General features: G+C 50.7%; 1 protein-coding gene across 1 annotated transcript; it reads left to right on the top strand.

Moving 5' to 3' along the window:
- Nucleotides 1–1026: 1026 nt before the first annotated feature.
- On the top strand, nucleotides 1027–21021 carry JPH4 (junctophilin 4). Its single transcript, XM_088656250.1, has 6 exons — nucleotides 1027–1190; nucleotides 2186–3939; nucleotides 4700–5489; nucleotides 12076–12194; nucleotides 14611–15227; nucleotides 20039–21021. Exons 2-6 carry the CDS (start codon nucleotides 3561–3563, stop codon nucleotides 20117–20119), a joined length of 1986 nt encoding a protein of 661 aa, XP_088512376.1. The 5' UTR covers nucleotides 1027–1190; nucleotides 2186–3560; the 3' UTR covers nucleotides 20120–21021.
- The last annotated feature ends 1841 nt before the right edge of the window (nucleotides 21022–22862 follow it).

Genomic DNA, 22862 nt, shown 5'->3' with positions numbered 1-22862 from the left:
TCCTTTTGTGGGCGCCTCTGTTTGTGTGGAGGGAACCCCAGCCCCCCAAGGAAGGGGTTCTCAGCAAGGGTGGAGCCTGACTGAAGCACAGCCTCTCCCACCCCAAACTATACGCTGCAAAGCCACCCCACCCCTCACGTCGATCCCTCCTGAGGTGGGGGGCGTGCAGTGGAAACGACTTCTTGCTGCGAGGACTCCCCCTTTAACAACATAGGACACCCCTCTGCACTTCCGCCCCCACATCCCTCCATCCCCGAAGGAGCCTCTTTTGGGGGGGCGGATACTTGCGCCCACGTTTTCTTGGCAGGCTTCCCCCTCACCAACTGGATCCTTTTTCTACCCACCCCCCCTCACCATTTCTTCCTCTTACCACCCCCGCCGATCATTTCCCATCTGACAGTTCATCTCCCTTCTTCTTGGGGGGGAGAATTTCACATGTGCTCCTTTTAACATTGCCTTCTGTGGCTTCTTCCCCCCCCCTCTCCCTCACCCCACCATTACTACAATTCCTCCATTTTGGGGGGAGGGGGGCTATATGGTCCACAGCCTGCTGTGCCCTTCCCCCCCCATGTCTGGGTGAGGGTTGACCCGCCGCCGGCTCTCTTGCCTTGCATTTGTCCATCCTCTGACATTTCCCTGGCACCTGAGGTCTTCTCTCTGCCTTCTGCCATCTCCATTATCCTGGTTCCTTCTCATATTCCGTTCCAGCTGACATTTTCAGCCTCTCCTTTCCTGGATTCCCACTTGCTTTGCTCTCCACTCGCTTGCCTTCCTCTCCCTCCTTCCCACCCCCATCCGCTATGTTTCATACTATTCCCACCTGATCTCTCCATTTGGAGTCTACCTCTTTTTTGCCTCTGGCTGGGCTTTTTATTTCTCTCTCCCCCCCCCCTTCCACCAGCCTTTATGCTGACACATTTCAGCACTGCCGCTCCTGCCGCTTCTTTTTCTCTCTTTTATCCCTGCGGCTCATGTTTCCAGTGGCTATTTTTCTACACAAACCGTCTTCTCCGGCTTCCTGCTCCACTGGGCTGCATTACTCTCCGACACGGCCAGGCGGTATTCCCAGCTGAGATTCCTTCCCTGTCTATGCGCCCGCTCAAGGCTTGGGTGTGTCTGTTATCTTATCTCGCTTTTCTAGAAGCGTGTGCCTCTCTCTTTTCCTCCGCTGGTTCCAGAATAAACTCATGGTAAGTGGGGGAAGTGGCCCTGCAATGTTCTCCCCGCTCTCTGTGCATATATATATATATATCTTGATACCTAGTCTGTGCATCTGCAAGCTGCTGTTCCCAATTTCTTTTTCTGCATGCCGTAGTCGTGAAATAATTTTGAGACCTGTTCTTTCCATTCCTGAGTGCTCGATGCTGTATTCCCAAACGTGCCGTTTCTCATCGAGAGATTTCTTTCCGTTCGGCAGGGCTGGGGTTTTTTTTTGACATTTCGTAGCCGAGGCTTGGTTTGTGCATGTTGTGGCATACATGGGAATCTGCCTTTTTCCGCCCGCATCCTTTTTTTGTGGGTCTCTCTTGTATGCTGCTTGTGTCCATCAGAAGAGTAGACCGTGTGTGTTCCTGTGTCCCCATATCTGCAGGCTACTAAATTATTATGCACATGTCTACGAGCAGCCAGCTAATAAGGAATGCAAGGGTGTGTGTACAACAACACCCCCCTTTTACCCCCCCCTGTGCTAAAACGGTGTTTGGTGTGTCCACATTTCTGATTTCTGTATATGTGAGGTGTGTGCATGCGCACATAACGCTGACTTAGTGTGCAGTAGTGGTCCCTTCTGCCTCTTGCCTGCTTAATGGGTTTTGAGTGCCCTGGTTTTTTCCCTGAGATCTGTTTGATCACCTGTGTGTACCTTCTGTGTCTGTGATTTTCCCCTTTTCTGCTCGAGTGATGTCAACTTGGCTTCTGCCGCGAATACGGTCTGTTCCTAACGGAATGGGCTTTCTGGTTCTTGTTTACAAAAATGGCCCTACGGTATGTGGCCGGAGTATGCATGCCCACAGCAGTGTGTGTGTGTGTGTGTTTTATGAGATTGATACCAATACAGAGCACCGAAGTTAATTCAGTGTGCAAACCTTTACATGCTAAAAGGCATCTCTCTAAGGCCGCCTGCCTGCCTCTCCCTCCCTGACAACTTCAGTTATGTTTGCCTAAAACCATGTGTCTCTTGGTGCAGGTTGTTCCACACCCGCTGTACCATGCGGTCTCCTTTGGCAGCCCCGCAGCCTCTCCTCCGCCCTGGGAAGAGGCTCCCCGGTTCCTGTGAGCACCTAGATTTTCTCTGAACAGCTCCTGATGTGCCCAGCTGGGCACTAAGCAGGGAGGCCTGCAGCGTCGCCTGTTGCAGCCGATGCCTGTCGCCCGAGGATCCCACCTTCTCCATTCACACGTGGCCTGATAACCACCGCCAAGAACCAGCCGAGCCCTCCAGAAGGCTCGCTGACCGACGCCAGTACCACTGCCTCTTCTCGTCCACCAGGTCCTGGGGAACACAATGTCAAAGTCGCCTGTCCGCTCCCAGACTGTCTACTCTCTATTATAAGATTCCAAGGAGTTCCATCGGCCCCGATAACTCCGCGATTCGTAACCACCGCATATGCCTGTAAACCGAAGGCCTCGCGGCCCTCCCATGCCTGTAATGGCAAGAGGGCCCTTTTAAGCTCTCTTGTCCAAACCGTGACACCAGCTGTGGAAGGCCGGGAAGCAGTCGATTTGAGAGCTTCTCTCCTGTTGCCGAAGACCTCTAGGAAAACTGTCTGCGATGACGAGGGACCTCTAGGAACTCTGGAATGTTTGGTGCTAGCCAAAGAAATCCTCTTGGTTTCAGAGCCCCCTCCTCCTATGACTGCAGTCCAAGAACAACTTGAAGACCCCACAGCTCTGTACAGTCAACACCAGCTCGGGTCTTTCGCTCCCAAAGCACGGCAAACCACTAGCCGAAGAACACTGGGTTTTGGTAGGTGTGACTTTTTGTATGCCTGCTGCCGGAGATGTGCTTGTAGTCAGAAAGCCGTGGAGCGGCTGTAGTGTTCTTGCATCTCTACCGGCAGAAACAGCAAGACCTCCACGCTTCCGTAATTAAAGATGACCCCCAGGATCGCCTGCAGGTAAACCAAAGGCTTTGGGGGACGCCTGTAGCACGAGGACCGCTAATTTTAAATACAGGTGTCGCTCTACTGCATGCCTCATAACCACTAAACCTTGGCCTTTTCCTGCAGCCAGTTCCTCTCTGTCCCAGCAAACGGAGAAGCCTCGTGAATCTCTGGTCAGGAAGCCTCCGCCTGCCGGTGGCTCCTTTACATGTCTGCAACCAAAAAAAAGCCAGGCCTTGCCAACGCTCTGGCTGTAGCCCTTAAGGCATAGCTCAGAAGGCCCTCGAGAAGCAGGAAGGGCTTCCCTGATGCCTGGCTGCGAGGAAGGAGGCGTGAAGGGCTGAGGTCTCTCCGTGGGGGGCAGCGCCATGTAGAGGCGCCCCAGAGGGGGGAGCGGAAATGTGTGCAGGGACTCGTGGGTAACTGCAGCCCGACAGGCCGGGGAGATACGTTACATGAATGTCCAACGGAGGCAGGTTCGAGTTTGACGATGGCGGCTGCTATGTGGGAGACTGGGAGGAGGGCCGGGCGCATGGCTACGGCGTATGCACAGGCCCCGGGGCCCAGGGGGAGTACAGCGGGCGCTGGAGCCGTGGCTTCGAATCCCTGGGCGTCTACACCTGGCCCAGCGGCAACACCTACCAAGGCCACTGGAGCCAAGGGAAGCGGAGCGGGCTGGGCGTGGAGCGCAAGAGCAAGTGGAGCTACAAAGGGGAGTGGAGTCATGGGCTGAAGGGGCGCTCCGGCGTCTGGGAGAGCCAGTCGGGAGTCATCTATGAAGGCATGTGGCGCGAGGGCCTGCAGGATGGCTACGGCATGGAGACGTACGCCGACGGAGGTAAGAGGGCCGATAAAAATCCCCGAGGCAGGGTGGGGTCCTTTCCACGGCATCGCCCATCATTTGTCCTAGTGTCAAGTTGTCCATAGGCCCATTCCCCACTTCACCCACCCACCTACCCAAACGCTGTTTTTCACCATTTCTCTACTTCCTACCGACTCTTCCCTTCTCCAGTTCCCTAAATCACTCCGTCACTCTTGCCATACGGACGCCGATAGTTCTTCATCACCCAGATGTTCTCTCCGTTTCTCCCTCTGTCCCTCCAACACAGAGGTGTAGGGGATAGACTGTGAACCCAGGAGGCCCGGGTCCAAATCTCTGCTTGGCCATGCAGTTTCATGGGTAGCCTGGAAAATGCCACTCCTCGCTTCAACCAAACCCACCTTTTTACCCCTGAGGATGAAATCTGCTAAAGGGATGGGCTCCCCCGAAACCGAAATCAACTCACTCACACTTTTCCATCTTGTTTCTTTGTTTTTCTCAGTCCTTTCTTGGTGGACGTTCCCCGTAAGGCCCACCATTATTTTGCATCCTTATTCCTTATCCCTTCTGAAGTGTTCCACCTGCCACAAGAATAGTGTGGACCGCTGACCCATGTCACTGGGTGGTCCTCTTGTAACTGGCAGGTTTGGGGGACCATTCCCCTCCTTTCCACTGGGTCAACTTTCTCTTCCTTTCCCCCACCCCTTGCTTCCTGCGTCTCCTGCATTCCCCAACCTGTTCCCCCGGCTAACCTCTCTCTTTTTCCGCTCCCTTGCAGGGACCTACCAGGGCCAGTGGCAGTCTGGCAAGCGGCACGGCTACGGCGTTCGCCAGAGCGTTCCTTACCGCCAAGCTGCCCTGGTGCGCTCGCCGCGCCGCACCTCTCTGGAGTCGCTCCACAGCGAGACCGACCCCAATGCCCCTGCCCCGCCCCTGCCGCCCCCTCCTCTGCCCCCTCCGCCGCTCCCCGGGGACAGCCCGGCCTCAGGGTCCAGGGGCGGCTTTGTCTTGGCCTTCCCCGGCGATCCGGACTTCCCCAAGGGCGCCAAGAAGAAATCGGGGGGCTTCTTCCGCCGTTCCCTGCTCCTGAGCGGGCTGCGGGTGCGCAGGGCCGAGTCAAAGGCCTCTTTGGGGAGCAAGCGAGGGTCCCTCAAGAGCGAGGCCGGCGTCAGCTCGGCCGGGAGCGAGGCCACCACGCTCAGCTACGCTGAGACGGAGCCCCCGGAGCTGCCGTCAGCGCTGACCATCGAGGGCTCTTCCACCGAGGTCTACGCCGGAGAGTGGCGCGTGGACCGCCGCAGCGGCTACGGGGTCAGCCGCCGCTCCAACGGGCTGCGGTACGAGGGCGAGTGGCTGGGCAACCGCAGGCATGGTTACGGCCGCACGACCTACCCGGACGGCTCCAAGGAAGAGGGCAAGTACAAGCTCAACCGTCTGGTGAGCGGGAAGGTGAAGAACCTCATCCCACTTCGCCGCAGCAAGGTCAAGGAGAAGGTGGACCGGGCCGTGGAAGTGGCCAGGAGGGCAGTCAGCATGGCCCGGCAGAAGCAGGAAGTGGCCATTGCCAGGTGAGGGCAAAAAAAGGTGCTTGTGGGTGCGCAGGTGCCGGGATGCTCCTCGTGCATAGTTTTATGGGGATGTGGCACAAGGTCAAACCGTGCTTGAGAGAGACAACGCAGCTCATAGTTGCAACTGTGGAACTCGCTGCTGCAGGAAGCAGTGGCAGCCGACAGCCTAGATGGCTTTAAAAGAGGATGAGACCAATTCAAATGGCTCCTAGTCGCAATAGCTATGCTCTGCCTCCTCAGTGAAGAAATGAGGTAAATTTTGAAAGAAAAGCGAATGTTATAATTATAATAATGTGCAAAAGAATGTTAACAATAGCAGTAGATTTTTTGGAAGCAGCATTACTTCTGAATACTAGTTGTTGTCAACTACAGGAGTAGAGAGCGGTCTTGAGTACGAATCCTGCTTGTGGATTTTCCACAGGTGTCAGTCACTGTGAGAACAGGATGCTGGGCTAGCTGGGCCACTGACCTGATTCAGCAGCGTTCTTATGTTGTATGTTTTTACAATGGGAGATGGATCGCTTGAAGGGTTGTTTTTTTGTGAGGGGAGGATTATAAAAAAAAAAGTTGGGAAAGAGTTTTCCACAAAGTTAGAAAAGGGCTTATTTGAGCCCATTATGGAGATGCATGCATATTTTAAGAATGCTTTGTTGGCTCGCGTTAAAACTAAACTTGTGGCAACAGTAACTTTGGAGAAAGGTGAATTGGTCTGTAGGGCAATATTGGGAAAACAGGGTGCTTGTTTACGACCGCGCTGGCGCATTGACATTTTTGAGATATGGGTCTGAGGGACCCACACTAAATTTAATATTTGCTTGGGATTAGGGGGCAAATTAAATCTCCGCCTTTGAAAGAAAATGAATTTATTTTGGATTCTAAAATTCCCCAGCCGGGGACGGCTGTTTTCCTCTCTTTTTCCCCCCTGGAAAGTGTGTTTATCTGATGATTCCTGGCCTCTTCTTCAGAAGTGTGGGCCTAAGCCTTTTTTCCTGTCCTGTAGATCTGGACTCAAATAGCCCGAGTCCTTCTGCCTGCCTGCCTGCCTACCTAACTGTGCACCCTTCCATCCAATTTGGGAGTGCAGGATTATAATCCTGTCGCCCAGCCGAAGTTGGGAGTGCTGCAAGCTGGCTTAGCTCGACTCGGTGGTGTTCAAGATAACCATCTTTCCCCCTCCCTCACCACAGAGGCAGCCATTTTAAAAGCACGACTGGCAGAGCTTCCCTTAACCGGATCCCTGTCCCAGAAGTGGATGGCTACCTTTATAAACTCCTCCACGCACGCCTGGTGGAAAATAAGCTATAAAAGTAATTAACCATAGGTGGGAGAAGACCGTAACGCCTGTGTGTGTGTAGTTTTTTGCTTTTCTTAAGCTGGTACTTGGAAGGTGAAAGGAATATCAACTCTTGAGGGGCTGCCCCTGTGGACTGAGCGCCAGGCCACCATCTCTGGCCTTTAAAGCGAAGACATTTTGATGGCTTTTGATGCCTGCCGCTCACTTTTATTTCCTCCTCTTTTTTATTCCCCCCCCCCACCCTTTCACAATATTTTTTCCCCCATTTCACTCCATGTGCCTTTTATTTTTTAAGAACAATTTATTAAATTTTCCAAATAAACACATTAAACACATTACACAAAACAAAACATTCAAAAAACAACACACACAATTTTTCTCTTTTTAACATTTATTTCCACATCTCTCATTCCCAATGCTCTGCCGAGCTTGACTTCCCTCCCTCCCCTCATTTGGTTTTCTTTCCAACTCTTATCTCGCAGTTCCTTATTCCTCTTTAAAGTCATTTCGTAGGATTTATTCCAGTCCTGCAAGTGTCTTTAAACTTCTACACACTCCATGTGCCTTTTAGATGTTCTTGGCCTTCCCTGCTCATCTGACACTCTTTCCTCATGGCTCGTTCCTCCACTTTTAACATCTATTCTTCCTTCTGCTCCCTCCTGTAACTTGCAAGCCAATTGATTTCCTGCTTTTCACACGGCCACAAAGCTTCAGAAAAGTGTGTGTGGTGTGTATTTGGGGGGGTGGGAAGAGAGAAAGGCCATATAGCTCAGTGGCACAGCATCTCTCTTGCAAACACTTGCAAACCCCTGGTTGGGTTGGGAGAAGACTCCTGGTCTGAAAATCTTGGGGAGCCATTGCTGCCAGTCATTGTGGACAAATTCTGAACTAGACGGACCAGTGATCTGACTTGGTGTAAGGCAGATTCCTCTCAGAGAGAGAGAGAGAGAGGAGGAAAAAGTGTGTCTTGTCAGGGCGGAGAACAGGGAGGCAGATACTCCGCCAAGGCCTAACAGCCTGGTGTAGGCTGCCTGGTCTCCTAGGCAACTGGGCAATGGCAAGGTGATTGGCTAGTGGCTGCTATGGCAACAGCGAGCAGCAGCATCTGCTGGGCATGGACCAGGGCTGGGATGGGATGGTGAGGGATGGGAGGACCAGGGGGAGGTGGGGGTGGGAACGAGTTGGGCAGGTGTGATCTGCACTTGGTGGTAGGGGGAAGACCATAGGGTACGTTCCCAGAGGGGAAAGGGTGGGGGAAGTTGGCTTGGAGGCGTAAAAGCAGTAGGACGAGATACAGAGTACGTGGAGGAGGGTGAGGGTGGGGGTGTTGGGTTGTTACGTTGTGCAGAAGCAGACTGTAAAGTGTAGCTGGCTTCTAGGTTTCTGCGTGGGTGATCAGGAGCAAGGTGTTGTGAGGGCGGGCACGCAGACTGGTGCGTTCTGCAAGGAGCAGAGCAGGCTGAGGGTGGGAGAGGCACTGGCTGTCGAACGAAGTGGTCTTGGCAAAATTCACTCTTTTGTTGTTGTTGTTGTTGTTAGCTTTGTGAACATGGTTTTTTTCGAAACGTACTGGGGACGTGCAGCTATTAAAACACCATGCTTAAATGCTGACTCTAAACACGTTCACGAGGAGCCGAGTCTCGCTGACGCTGGCAGAATTTACCTCTGAGGCACCATTGCTTAGATGTGTTGAACGTGGTGGGTGGGTGTGTTTCTTTTGGGGTATGGCAAGGGGTTGAAGGGTACCTGCCCCCTCCTAGATGTTTCTCATCCTCATCAACTTTGGGAAATTTGAAATGGTGGTACGATGCCCCTCGCTCAAAGGCAGACAGTGTGGGGGCAGAAAGGAGGGGGGCAGAGAGATGTCGGACTTCCTATAAAAATAAAAATGAAGCAAAGCGATGCTTTGGAGGAAGCTTCCGGACTTCCAGTGAAAGAGGAGCTGTGTCACAGAAGAAACTGGGACTCGGCTTTCTAGGAGTTGAGGCCGTTTCACGCTTGACACATTTTGCTAGGATCCGATTCCCCAGAGGAGTTTGTTTTGCTGCTTTCCATCCAAGGTCTCCCATAGCGGCATACGAGGAAAAAATTAAAAATCTATAGGAAAACCAGCAGATTAGAAAAGAGAGTGACGATGTCAGTGATAAAGTTAGGCAGCTGGCAGACAGAACAATGACCAGAGGAGAGGAACAAAATAGAAACACTATATTGTGTCAAAAAGAAAAAGAAATCCCACTGGAAAAGGATGGTCTCCATCATCCTTTGGAAGGAGGAGCCAGCTGTGTCTCTTTGGGGCAGTAGATCCCGAAATAAAGTGCCAGTGTTTGGTGTGTATCATTTCCCCAAACAGGAATGGCAGAACATTCATCGTGCTTGAAGGAGCCCAAAGAAAAGCTCTCTGTTTTCTGGAAAATATTTTGAGAAGCAGCAGGTTTCCTTACAGTTATGCATTCTTTAAAAGTCAATAAAATAGCTTGAGGTATTCAAAAGAGTTTCAGAATTAGTTTGCTGGGTGCTACAGTGACCCAGTTTACACAGCACACTAAACCATGGTTTGTTTAAGCCACAGTTCATTTAAGTAGCCATGAATTAACCACGAGTTGTCCCACAGGTGATCAAACAAGCAAACCATGACTTATTTCTCCAAAGTTTATTTTCTTTTCCAGCCTCTCTTGTCTCAGGCATTTATAGCTCGGTGAGCTTCTGGGATGGTGAAGCAAACCATAGTCATGGCAGGATTTACACTTGATACCAAGGCCCAGTTAAAATAAACCAAGCTTCGCAAGCCAACAACAATCTATGGCTTCACACTGTGGTTTGTTGGCAGTAACCAAAGCGTAGTTAGGCAAGGTTCAGGCAATCAACCATTCTTTGGTGAACCATAGTTTAACAAACCACTGCTTAGCATTTTGTGCAAACTAGGTCAGTGCTTTCTAATAGCTATTAGACATGTGGTTATTATTAATTCACTTTGTAGCCCCCTTTCCCATGGACTCCTATGTCCAAAGCTGCTTATAATATCAATACAGTGGACGCTTGGGTTGCAAACATGATCCGTGCGGGAGGCACGTTCGCAACCCGCAGCATTCGCAGCCCGCAGCGCTGTGTCTGCGCATGTGCGGGTCGCGATTCGGCACTTCTGCGCATGCGCGAGCACCGAAACCCAGAAATAGCCCGTTCAGGTACTTCTGGGTTCAGCGCGGGACGCAACCTGAAAAGACGCAACCTGAAGCGCCTGTAACCCGAGGTATGACTGTAGTAACAAACAAGGCATGTTCAAAACATCACGTCAGACCCCACAAGGAAGGCAACAGACCTAAAACTGTAGGTTGAAATTGACACGTTCTTTATTGGTAACATGTTATTAAACCTTAATAGCTTGTCTAAACAAATAATATTTCGGAGCCTGCCTGATGGCTCTTGCCAGAGACTGCATCCCAGAATTTTGGTGCTAAAAGGCCGTCCTCACACCTCCCCATTAAACCTCTGATGACGGCTGAGTGGAGAAGAGTCTCAAGGCTCTGGCAGGTAGACAGTACATATAACAAAATATTATTTAAAAATTCTGCAGTACCTGTTAATAGCAAACCCCGAAGCAGGCAGCGTAAATGACAATGCCTTTGCCAACCTCGCGCCCTCTGGGAGGTTTCAGGTAGGAGAAGCTGCTTCTCAGACTCTCTTGCTGCTACTGTAAAGGCATTTTCACATACATGAATTCATGAGTTGGTGGGCTGGGGATTGAGTTGGCTGTCTCAGTTCCCAGTTCCCACATAATTCATCTGAAGGTCTTCTAAAGTGACAGTGCCCTCCAGGTTTTTTTTGGACTACAACTCCCATCGACCTCTGGCCCTACAAGAGGACGGGAATAAGTCAAGAGTTAGATTGGGCAGAAGCCTTCTTGAAAAGCTTTGCCGTTTATTTGTTCGTTATTTGCCACACCCCCTTTTCCTGAACCCCAAAGCAAGTAAGTAAAACAAAAATTTGCTGTGCATAGGAGAAACTATAGCAGGCCAGGTCTGTACGGCTGGTAGTGTTTCGCCAGTGGAAAACAGGTTGTAGTGTTTAGCAATTTGGGAAAGGGAGAGAGAGAGAGCAGTCATTTCTGCCATACTGGGTGCTGAGCCTAGGGGGCGCTACAGGGTGCCATAACTATGATGTAGTAAACTCTGCAGAGCAGAAGGCGAGATGCTGAATTTTGGGCTTGCACAGGGTGCCACTGAAATTTGAAAGGCCCAAGTCTTCCCTTGCTGGACATAACATTTGACTGGGGTGCGGGGAGCCTCTGGCCCTCCATACATTTTTGCTGGACTACAATTCCCATCAGCCCCAGTTAGTGTGGGTAACGGCTGGGGATGATGGGAGTTGAAGTTCCACAAAGCATCTAGAGCAGGGGTCGGCAAGGTTTACCTCGCCTGGGCTGGTTCACTCCAGTGGAGATCCAGTGGATTTCCGGTGTCTGCGCATGCATAGCCGCCATTTCCAGCATCATGGAAGCGAGTCCCTGCGTTGTGCCAGTTTTGCACAGCGGGCGGGCGGCTCGGTTCGGGGGCGGCTCATGGGCCAGTTAAATGACCTCCGTGGGCCACTTGTAGCCCATGGGCCTTAGGTTGCCGACCCCTGATCTAGAGGGCCACAAGTTCTAGATCTAGAGGGCCTGATCTAGAGAGTGTGGTGGACTCTCCTTCTTTGGAGGTCTTTAAGCAGAGGCTTGACAGGCATATGTCAAGAATGCTTTGATGGTGTTTCCTGCTTGGCAGGGGGTTGGACTGGATGGCCCTTGTGGTCTCTTCCAACTCTACGATTCTATGATTCTAAGTTATTCAGCCTTGCATGAGACCAGGCATCCCCAAACTGCGGCCCTCCAGATGTTTTGGCTTACAACTCCCATGATCCCTTGCTAACAGGACCAGTGGTTGGGGAAGATGGGAATTGTAGTCCAAAACATCTGGAGGGCCGAAGTTTGGGGATGCCTGCGTTAGACTCTGTGAGGCAGAACTCCTCAGGCAGCTGGTTTGGGTGCCATTTCAAAAAGTTGTATTTTGTTTCCTGACCCTCAGGAAAGGGGAAGCGTTTGGTTTTCTGTCCCAGGTGACAAAATAACTTGGTTGCCCTTGTGTACAATACACCTTGAATTTTATTTATTTATTGTTTTGGAAGGGGGTAGATCAGCAGTTGCTGCTATCCTTGAGGCAGCCAATATATGTTTTGGGCCAGCCTTGAGGGTGTCATGAGAAAAATGCTCAGATCTCCACCTCAACCCTGCAGTTCTCTGAAGCCCTCTTTCCCTCGCAGAGCCGCTGACGCTCGTCTGAAGGCTGCCACCGCTCTTGGCGCAGCCGAGAAGGCCCTGGAAGCCGCCCGCCTGGCCAAAATATTGGCTCAAGAACTGCAGCCCATCTTAGCCGAGCCAGGTGAGAGATGTTTGGGATGGGGGGGGAGGAGTGGGGGTTTACCCTGGAAATAAACACCTCTCTGGCAAATTTACCAGGAGGAACGCCTTGGGGGTTACACTATGTCTGATTTTCTTTCTTTCAGATGGATATGGGGTGTTGAAATTTGACTTGGTTTGCATGTAAAAGGCAAAACGTACCTAACACGGCCTCTCTTTTGAAATCCGCACATCTCTGAATTTTGCAGTGCAGTTTTTCAGCCAAGAAATGTGGGCAGAAAATCTATCCAAAGTGTGGATGGAGACGCATTAGATCAGATTAGATCCGATCAGATTATTGGGGGAAATTGCTTTGCAGGAACGTTTGTGTACAAAATTGCAATCTGTGTTGAAACGCTGAGGAATTTTCACAAGGAATGGATTTGCTGGCTGCTGTGGAAAAATTGAAAACTGGACATGAGATGACTTTGTGGAGGACAAAGGCTATCAAGGGCTATGCTCTCGCTTTGCGGTTAGAGGCGTTACATCTCTGAATCACAGCTGCCAAGTACCCTGTTTTCCCCGGGAAACCCCCGATTTTTCGTACCGTTTCCCGGCGGTCCCCCGTATCAGTTCGTCTCCCGTTTTTCTCCCTTATTCCGCTCCTGCCGGCGGCCATTTATTTTTTTCTGCTTTGCCCATCTATGGGCACTGAAAATGGTCGGCGCTGGCCCCGGAAGTCGCGTCTACGCATGTCTGGAAGTGCGTAGACGCAACTTCCGGTGTCGGCGGCGGCCATTTTCGGTGCCCATAGATGGGCAAAGCGACGCCTGAAGTTGCATCTACGCAACTTCCGGTGTCACGCGGCTGCCAGTCCCGGATTCTGCAGTCCAGAACTTGGCAGGTATGCTCTGAATACCAGCTGCTGAGAATCGCAAGAGGGGGAGAAGGTGACTGCGACCACGTCAGGCTTGCAGGCTTCCTGCAAGTATCTGGTAGGCCCCTGTGAGAACAGGATGCTGGTTTAAACAGGCCGTTGGCCTCCAGCAGGCTCTTCTTCAGTTCTTAATATTGGGGAAATGAGAAACTGAGAGAAACAAAAATTGGCAGATTTAGCCATCCTTACTTCCATTTGTTTCCTTGGAAACATTTTTTCCTGTAAGAAGTGCTTTTTATTTTTCATTTCAAGAGGAATTGGGGCGTACGTGTGGGACCCCTGCGTCCCATAGGGTATTTCTTATCTTATTTCCTAGAGTACATGGACTGATCTTGGTCTGACGCAGCAGAAAGGTTGGGATTTTGGTGCAATGTTAGGATTTTGTGTGTGGTTTCTACCATAAATCGGGTTTTCGCCCTTCGTCTTGCGAAAAATTCGTTTTACAGGGCATTCGTCTTGCGAGGTACCACTGTAATTGCAAAATAATAACAAAATTCTTTATATAATCAATCCATTAGATTCTCTGAATCTCGTGAATCCCCTCCCCCTTTATATGGTTCCTAATAACCATTTTTTGACCAGCCTACATATCAATCTATTCTCCATACTTCTCATAACTATAAGTTATACATAAACCTTGTTGCTTTACAAGTGATTCTTAAAGTCCAGCTAACGTTTTAATTTGCTTACATTTTAAATTTAGCTGAGTGTTCTCAGCTAAATTATTAATTTCCCCCATTCTTTTTAAAAGTCATTATCTTCTTCATTCCTGAGTCTCCCAGTTAATTTTGCCATCTTGGCATAGTCAAGCCAGTAGTTTGGCTTGCCATTCTTCCTTAGTCGAAATTGTTACTTCTTTCCATCTTTGGGCTAATAACAGTCGTGCAGCTGTTGTCACATACATAAAAAGTCTTTTCTGTTCTTTTGGGATAAGATAAGATATCTTTATTGTCATTGTCCCCTTGCGGGAACAACGAAATTACTCGGTTGCTACATCCACTCAGATAAAGCATTCCGCATAATCCAAAATTACAAAACCTAATTAAAAACAGTAAATATAATACAAAATAACAAGTAAAATAAGATGACTTCAAAGTCTTGGTACCTATAATTCCTAATAAAAAGGCTGCTGGTTTTTTAAAAAAACAAAAACAAAAGTTATTTAAGCATTTTCTTCAATTCATTACATATCATTTCCCAAAATGATTTTGTTATCTTACATGACCACCACATATGATAAAAGGTACCCTCTTTCTCTTTACACTTCCAGCAGCTAATTGAACTTGTTGTATACATTTTATCTAACTTAGTAGGAGTCAAATACCACCAGCCAGCTCTGCCCTTCTTGGTCTCTTCCAACTGGAGACAGAATCCAGAGTGCAAGCCCTTCCACCACCCGCCCCAGTTCCCGGCCACCATGGTGACCGTACCTCGCAATGCCCCACTTCTTGTGTCTTTGAACTAAGGGCTCTGAACCCCTGGCTCTTTCCGCTCTAACCACTAGGCTCCTCTCCTTCCCCAGAGCCCCGCGGCCGGCTAGATTCGGAAGGCACTGACACAGACTTCCAGGAGTACGACAGCCCCCAGGTCTACGAGAATGGCATCACCCCCTCAGATGTCACCCCGGACCCGAGCTTGCCCCCCAGCTACCCTCCAACGCCGCTGCAGCCCTGGCGTGGGGACCCTCGGCGGACTTGGCCCCCCCTGGAGAACGGAGGTCCTCGCCAGCACCTCCCCCCGGAGGCCTCCGACCCCGAGGACGAGTGGGGCTGCCGGGGGAGCTTCCCTTCCCGGACACCGGGGTTCGTCCCCGAGGGGCTGTGGGAGGGGGAGCAGGAGCAGCTCAGCAGCTACGAGGCGGAGGAGGAAGATTACGAGGGGGCGCCCCCACGGCGCCCCCAGCTGGGCAGCCCTGCCAGCGGCAGTTCTGGCAGTCTCCGAGAGGAGGAGGAGGAAGAAGAAGAGGAGGAAGGAGCAGCGGCTTCCAGGCCTTATCCTGAGGAGACCCAGGTAGAGACAACGCCGGCAGGAGGTCCCGGGGCCCCAGAGCTGGAGAATGAGGAACTGCTTGGGGGTACGGGGTCCTTCGTGGCAGAGAGAGAGGAGCCCCCTGGAGCTGTGCGAAGAAGGGAGAGGCAGGTAAGAGCACAGGCCGGATTACTTTCCTGCTGCCGTAGCCCCACTAGGCTGCATAGGGTGCGAAACAGGATGGAGGTGCCTTGGATTGTGGCCCCTTCTCTCCTCGGGGCCCACGAGACACCCAGCTCCCTAGTTGCAGAAGAGGCGTTTCCTCTGCTGGCAGAAATGTCCCAGGTTTGCTTCTTCCGGTTAAAACGTGGGTGGGGAGACTTTTTCGCTCCCAGGGCCGCATGGCCAGGGAGGGGAGTCTTCCAGGGGCCACATGCCGGTGGTGGGCGGGGACTGGGGCAAAAGTAGGTGGGGAAACAGCTGTGTTTTTACACACACAAACCTCTGTATCCATCCAGAGGCGGTATCAGAGCTCAAGGGCTCATTCCAGGCAGGCAAAAGCCCTCAGGGAGGGTGATGGGCCCGCTTGAGGGGTGTGGCCAAGGGGGCAGAGAAACCAGTGGTGGGCGGGCCCAGAGACAAAAGTGGGCGGGGCTACGCATGCAAAGGTTACCTTTGCACAGGACCCTGATTTCCACACTCGCTCTCCACCCAAGAGGCATTGCCAGGGACAGACACACTCAAAAGAGGGTGTGAAATAGGGCCAGTGAGGGGGTGTGGCTTGGGAGACTCTTAAGGGCCAGAAAGAGAGGGCTAGGGGCCACATTTCTCCCCCAGGCCTCAGGTTCCCTGCTCACCCACCTCTTTTAAAGGAGGAGGAGGTGGGGGAAAGCCTCTTTTTTCTTCTGTCGGAGACCCTGGAGATTTGCAAAATTGCGTTGGACGGGCCTGACGTTGGTGTAAGGCAGCTTCCAGAGCAGGGAAAGGATCCACGTTTGTGTTTATAGGAGAAGCCGATGGAGGGGAGCTGAGACTTTGGCCCCCGGGAGAGTGAGGCCTAGTGAGCCCCCTGGAGAGCCGTGTTTGGATATCACAGATATCCCGCTTCTGTGCTGTCATAACTGCAAACACACAGGCATTGCCCGCAGGCTCCTGCTGCGATTTCCAAAAAACACCTTTGCGTGTTTTTCGGCAGACGATTAATAGGCAGGCATGAGCGAGTGAAGCTGTCCCTCGAACGCTGAGGGAAAACTGAGCCAGTGGAACGTCTACATCTCACGCAGATCTTAAAAGGCACAAAACCTCTGTTAAAAAAAGGGGTCAGGACGATTATTTGTGGCACAAAACAGGCTGTGTTGTTAACCGTCCATTTCAACCCTTCAGTGGAGGTCTGTTTCTCCCCAGTGATGTAGAAAATGCTGAATTGAAAACTTTCCCCCTATATAAATTAGGGCCACTATTTCTCAGATTTGAATAGGGTAATGGGATTGTAAGATTTTCCGAATCCCTAGAGCCTGAGGCCTGTGACCCTTATGTGGCCCTCCAAGCTTTCCAACCTGGCCCTTGGAAGTCTCCCACGCCACCCCCCTCACCAGACCTACTTAGCAACCTCTTTTAAGTGTTTCAGTCTGTGGCAATGCCTCTTGGCTGGATGGACGGGGAGTATGGCTGGGTGACGCCTGCTTTTCAACATCACGATTTATCACCAGCTAAACATTGCGATATACCGATATATGTCTGAAATAAGGGTGGAGCTTTGTAGAGGCATCGGCTGGCTTCGTGTTTTTCCCGCCGCATTGTGATTTTTGCATAGCGCACACAGACACATGGCACGATTTGCGATATATTGCCAGGTCAAAAATTATGAAACCGATATCACGATATGGACTCCGGACCAGTTTGGGGTGATATATTGCTCAGCCCTAGGTGGGAGTGTGGAAACTCGGGACCTGTGCAAGGCTCACCTTTGCATTCATAGCTCCGCCCACTTTTGCCTCTGGCCCCGCCCACCACTGGTTTCTCCTCCCCTTTGGCCCTCCAGAGCCAGCTAATTAACCCTGCATTTGCACTTGGTGCCTGTCTATTCACTGCTTCTAACGAAAAGTTATGAAATTTGGGGATAGGCGGGGTGTGGGGAGAATGTCCTGCTTCACCTCACATTTCTCCTCCACCCCCGTCTCGCTCAGCCCCACCTTCTGCTGCCACTTCTGGTCTGGCGCTCTAGGAACCCAGAGGACGACTTGGCACCCAGCTCCCTTAACCCAGTTTGCACCCGCAGCCACCTGGGATTTTCAGGTGCCATGCAGCTTAAAATCCCTGGACTGAGTAGCAGCAAAACTAAAAACTGGGGCAGTAGATCTTCGCTGTGCTGTCTCTCAGCATCTCTTTAAGGCAGGGACTCCCCAGAGGGCTACGAAAGCCCTGCAGAGGCTTGGAGATTTGCCCTGGTGTTTTGAACACAGGAGTATGGTGGGAATCGCAGCGTCGAGTTGTAATCGACGGAAAGAAAAAAGCGCTTTTCTCTGCATACACAGATGGTCCCACCCCCAAATATTCTGGGGCAAGTTCTCCTTTTATAAAGCAGGGGATCGAAACACCCCCCCCCAAAAAACCCTCTTTTCCCAGCACACCACCCCACATTCAGACTCTGTAACTGTGCTCCTCTTGCACAGAGCTAGGGAAAAGACCCAGGACTCCTTGCCCCATGCAAGGACCTACTTCCTCTGAAGAAGCAACAGTTAAATTGTTAGGTCTTTAAGGTGCCACAAGACACCATTTTTTGCTGCAAAAGGCTGGAAGCAATTATATCCTAGCTAGTTCCCTTCCTGTGGGTCCTCACCCCCACCTTTCGCCCTCCATCCTCTCACCCCATTTCCTGAAACTGTAATAGTCCTTTGCTTCCTAAGCCCCACTGCCCTCGAGAACAGAGTGTCTGTCTTCCACTGCTGTCCCCTTCCATTGTTTTCTCTTCCTGCCTCCCTCCATTTTCTCTATTTATTGAGCTCCACGTTTTGTTCTGAGTTCCTTCCCCCCCCCTTCCCTTCCCTTCCTTCCCTGGCCCTAGAAGTGATGATACTGGCAGGAAGAAATGGGAGGGGCCGAAGTGGTGGGAGGAGCCCAAGTGCCAGGCCTCCAATGGGGATTGGCCGGCATTCTTCCTCCCGTCTCATAGCAACCAGCATCCCGCACTGAGCAGCATCCTTTCTGGTCCCTCCTTCCCTACTGCAGCAACGGTTGGCCCTGCCCATCGCTGGAGAGCCGCAGTGGGGGACGCTGGGAGTTTGCTGGCAAGCAGGACTGCAGGTCATAAATAATCCAGAGGTCCTGGTCAGGAACAGCAAAGAGGGCAGTCTGAGAGCTGCGTCCAGGCCCCCCAGGGGCCGCTCTCCCTTTTCAAGAGAGCTCAGAAAGAGTAAATGATATCAGGTATCCGAGCGAAGGATCCGTTTGGACATTTGCCCACCCTTGTGGTTGTCGAGAGCCATGTGGGGACCCCACACCCGTCCCGTGTGCCGCGTCTTCCCACCCACCCTATTTAACGCAGCCCCACGTGGCTGGCTGGAATGCTGACTCCCGAGTAATTCTCCCACTGTTCATTTATGAGGTGAATTGCACGCGGAAGGACAGCACCCTGCCGGGAGGAGGAGAAATAGCTAGCTAGCTCCTCTTCTCAGCAAGGAGGCTGGGGGTGCCTTATCAGCACCCACCCAAGCACCTTCCCAAATGAACCCCTCTCCCTCCCCGCCTCTCTTCTCACTGCAGCAAGAAGGGGAATGCGAGAGGAGCAGCTCGCTACACAGTCGGTCCTAAAACCAGAGCACTAGTTTTGGCCGAGGCTCATCTTGACTCAATATTCTGATTCAAACTCCTCAGCAGAGCCCTTCCTCGGCCTGGCAGCCCCCGGGATCTGGTGCTCAGATAGATCACTCCTGGACAAGGAGGCTCCATTTTGCCATTGCTTACAGACCGCTCTTAAGAGGCGTGGCATGTTGGGTGATGTCTGCATCCTTTGCACCTGTTCTCCAGGTGGACTCGTAGCTCTCATCAGCCCCCCATGAACATGGCCAGGGGAGCAATGTCTGGAGGGAGGCTGGTTCCTCATTCCTATTCTGCAGCAACCCAGCTCAGAGCTGTACCCCCAAATTTGAAAACTGTGCTTTGTACCTTTCCTATCCAAGAATCCTGGGAATTTTTGCCACAGTGCTATGAATTTTTTTGGCTAGCAAGCCCTGACCCTTTTTTTTAGCGATCCTCGGTTGAGTTTATTTATACAGTGGTGCCTCGCTAGACGAATTTAATTCGTTCCACGGGTCTTTTCTTATAACGAAAAATTCGTCTAGCGAATCCCATAGGAATGCATTGAATTTTTTTGGAATTTTTTTTGCCCATAGGAACGCATTAATTGAATTTCAATGTATTCCTATGGGAAACCGCAATTCGCTAGATGAATTTTTCATAAAACAAATTCGTCTAGCGAGGCAACCTCCACTCGAAAAATCCTTTCTTTAAGCGGAAATTTCGTTAAGCAGGGCATTTGTTAAGCGAGGCACCACTGTATTACATTTCCCCCCACTGCTCTTCGTTGCAAACCACACCAAGCCCTTGGCAGGAGTACAGTATATTGAGAGGAAACAGCCCTTCAGGTTTTGGGATCCCCAAATCATTGAGTCATTTTCATGTCAATGCAAGTGCCTTGAATAGGCCTCAGAAACAAATACGTAGCTTGTTCCAATGATTAATCTGAAATCTTAATGTTCACAATCTGGAGAAGTTTTGGCACTCCTAAATGTTTGTATCGGCACCAGTGATACCTGTACTCAGAAATATGCAAGTACTGTAAACATTTTTAAAAGGGGGGGGGAGAGAATCAAGCGCGAATGTTCTGCAGAATGTTTGAATCTGTGCGAAATTTCGTTTTGTTTTAAGTTTGCGGCGGATGTGGGCCGGTCTTTCTGACTCCTCCCCCTTCCCCTCTCTTCCAGGGAGCCCACCCATTGGTCGTTGCTGCTGTCCTGTTGATTGATGTGAGTCTGGCCTACCTGTTCTCCCTCCTCCTCACTTGAGATGGGTGGGGGCAGAGGGGGTGCCTTTGACCCCATTTCCTCCCCCCCCAACGCCTCACAACGATGGTTTGGTAACAGACTCCGATCTCCTTCATCCTCTGCCTTTCTTCCTGGAACCCCCCCCCCTTCTCTTTTTTCACTGTCTTTACACCCCCACCCCCACCCTTTTGCTGCCTCCTCCCTCCCTCCTTGACCTTTCTAGATTGTTTACATACGAAGGGCTCTCTTTCTACTGGAGATTTCACTGTTTTTTCTTGCTCCTTTTCCTGGTCTTTTCACCCCAGCTCCATAATCCATCTTTCTTAACCCACACTTTGAAACTCGGGGTGGGTGGGGGTCTTTTCACAATTATCTTAATGGGGGAGTTGAGACTAAGGGGGGGTGAGTTTTGAGTCTTGTAAGGGTTTTAAAACATTTTTGGGGACCACGGACTGTAGGGGACCTGCCTGCCTGCCATGAAATTGAATCCCCCCCTTGTCCCCTAAGGAGTCGATTCAGAACTCTCCCCCCACCATCTAAGGAAGATTTTTTTGGGGGGGAGGAGTTGCTACTCAACAAAGCCCTGCCCCCCCCCCGCCAATCCAGTACACATGAACATTAATCCCCCCCTCTCAAGAGATGCTCCACACAAGTATAAAGAAGGGGGCCAATCTGTTTGCTTAAAGTAAAGGGTATCAAATTTGTATTTGTTCCCGCCTCACATTTTTTTCCTACCAGCAGATGGCGCTGAGAGAAAATGGACACCCATCTCAAGACTGGGCATCCTTTTAAACAGAGTTTGCAAAATCCTTGCTCCCCTTTTTTCCACATTCATATTCTCACTTTCTATCTATCTCTCTCTTTCTGTCTGCCACATCCTTTCCCTGAGGGAACCGGAACCTTCTTTTCAAACAAAAACAAACAAAAAAGAAGAAACAAACAAAAAAAAGAACTTTTTATTTACGCTTTTATAAACCTTTTTCTCGCAGCGTTTGAATAATTAAAAATAAAAACACTATAAATTAACGAGAGGGTGAAAGGGAGATTCCTGTTAGCTTTGGAGAAGGGGGTACTGTTCGATTCCCATAAACAGGAAGTCCCAATATGGAAAAGTGGGCATTTAATAGATCATACTAGGAATTGCCCTCCCCCCCCCTTGCAGCAGAATGGTGATAGGCAAAACGTAGGGTGCCCTGTTGTGTATCTAACAGGTGGTAGAGTAGCACCTTGGGGTGCCCCTCTGCCACCCCTGCACGGGGCAAGGGTGGCACGAGGCACCTGGAAATCCCAGTGTTGGGACAAAAGGGGCGAAAGGTGGATTTCCCACCCCGAAGGAGGTTTGGAGAATGAAGGGCCTGACCGTGAGAAAAGGGGAGAACTTGCCTTCTAGAGGGTATAAGAGTTGACCCCTATGGGGGCAAAAAAAAAAAGAGAAGTTGTGTGCCTTTGGAAAGAAGTGCAATAGGAGAGACCCTGCAATAAAGGGGCTGAAAAAGAGGAAGTCCCGCCTTTTTCAGGGTGCTCAAGAGTGCAATACAGGAAGTCCTGCCTTACTGATGGCAAGGAGAGGCAATTTAAGGGCAAAAGAAAATAAAAAAAATAATAAAGAGGGCTTTAAAGGGAGTCAGGTGGGGAGGCTCGGTGGGGCCCCCCCTGCTGCATCCCTTCATGTTCTGGGTGACTGGGAACCAGAGAGGAGAATCGGTAGATACAGGATGACGACGGAGGTCCTCTAGTGTATTTTTGGGGGTGTCCTCCGCAAGGAATCTCCCGCTCAGCCCCTCCCTGGATTCTGCATGAGGAAGCGACTGATCCTTTGCTGCGTGCTGTGTATACTGAGAATGTCTGTATAGCCGACAAAAAAAACAAAAAACAGGAAAAAAAATCCCTTCCCTACAGTTTTCTACCGCCTGCCCCCACCCACCCCGTCTCCTCCAGTGCTTTGCTCCGGCCTTGATCCGAAGACTTCCCTTCCCTACCCTGCCCTCTCTCCCTCTTCTTCCTGGTTTGCCTTTTTGACTGGATATTTCTTATTTCGTGTCTTTGGGATTGACAAACAAAACATTAAATAAGTCTTGCAGGAAAAAAAATAATTTAATAAAAATATATTAATAAAAAAGCTTGGAAACGGAAGAGTATTTCATTTGGGGGAGCTATACCATGTGTAGTGATCACAGGAATATATTTTAATTACGCACCACCCCAATCTCTTGAGTGGTGTGAGATTCCAGGAGCACCAGGCATGCTTATCAGAGTCGGTGTTTCCTTTTGAACTTTTGAGGCACAGCAGAGACTCTGGTGTCTTTATGATACATGGTTTTATTGAAGCTTATCTCCAACCTGAACCCTAGGGTGCAGGGGCTTCCAGCATTCCACCCCAAGAGGGTCCCCACAAATCCGTAATGTCATACTGTGCTTGCAATGTTCTATTACGTCACTGTTATTTATTGTTAGGAAGCCGCTTTGGGATTCATATGAATGGAAAGCAGCATATAAATTCAATCCATTCATCAATCAAATCAGTGAAATCTGCAAGCAGGACCCATGCAGAAGAACCCTCTCCTCTCCTGCAGTTTCCAGCAACTGGCACGGAGGCAGAACATAGCCAGCATGGCTAGTAGCCATCAGTAGCTCCCCCCCCCCTCTGTGAATTTGTGGAATGCTCTTATAAAGCCAGCCAGGTTTGGGCCAACACCGCTTCATGTGGGAGTGAGTTCCATAGATTAACTATGTGCTGCATGAAGGACTTAAATTCTTTCCCGAA

This window comes from Zootoca vivipara, chromosome 12 (assembly GCF_965207765.1).
Source record: "Zootoca vivipara chromosome 12, rZooViv2.hap1.1, whole genome shotgun sequence".
Taxonomy (NCBI): Eukaryota; Metazoa; Chordata; class Lepidosauria; order Squamata; family Lacertidae; genus Zootoca; species Zootoca vivipara.
Note: the sequence above shows the minus strand (reverse complement) of the source record. Positions and strands in the feature narration are given on the sequence as shown.

Bases quoted from the DNA above. Each gene is read 5' to 3' on its own strand.
- JPH4 (XM_088656250.1), top strand. From the start codon at position 3,561: ATGTCCAACGGAGGCAGGTTCGAGTTTGACGATGGCGGCTGCTATGTG. The intron at 5,490-12,075 runs GTGAGGGCAAAA...TTTCCCTCGCAG, and splicing joins CAGGAAGTGGCCATTGCCAG to AGCCGCTGACGCTCGTCTGA. The intron at 12,195-14,610 runs GTGAGAGATGTT...CTCCTTCCCCAG, and splicing joins GCCCATCTTAGCCGAGCCAG to AGCCCCGCGGCCGGCTAGAT.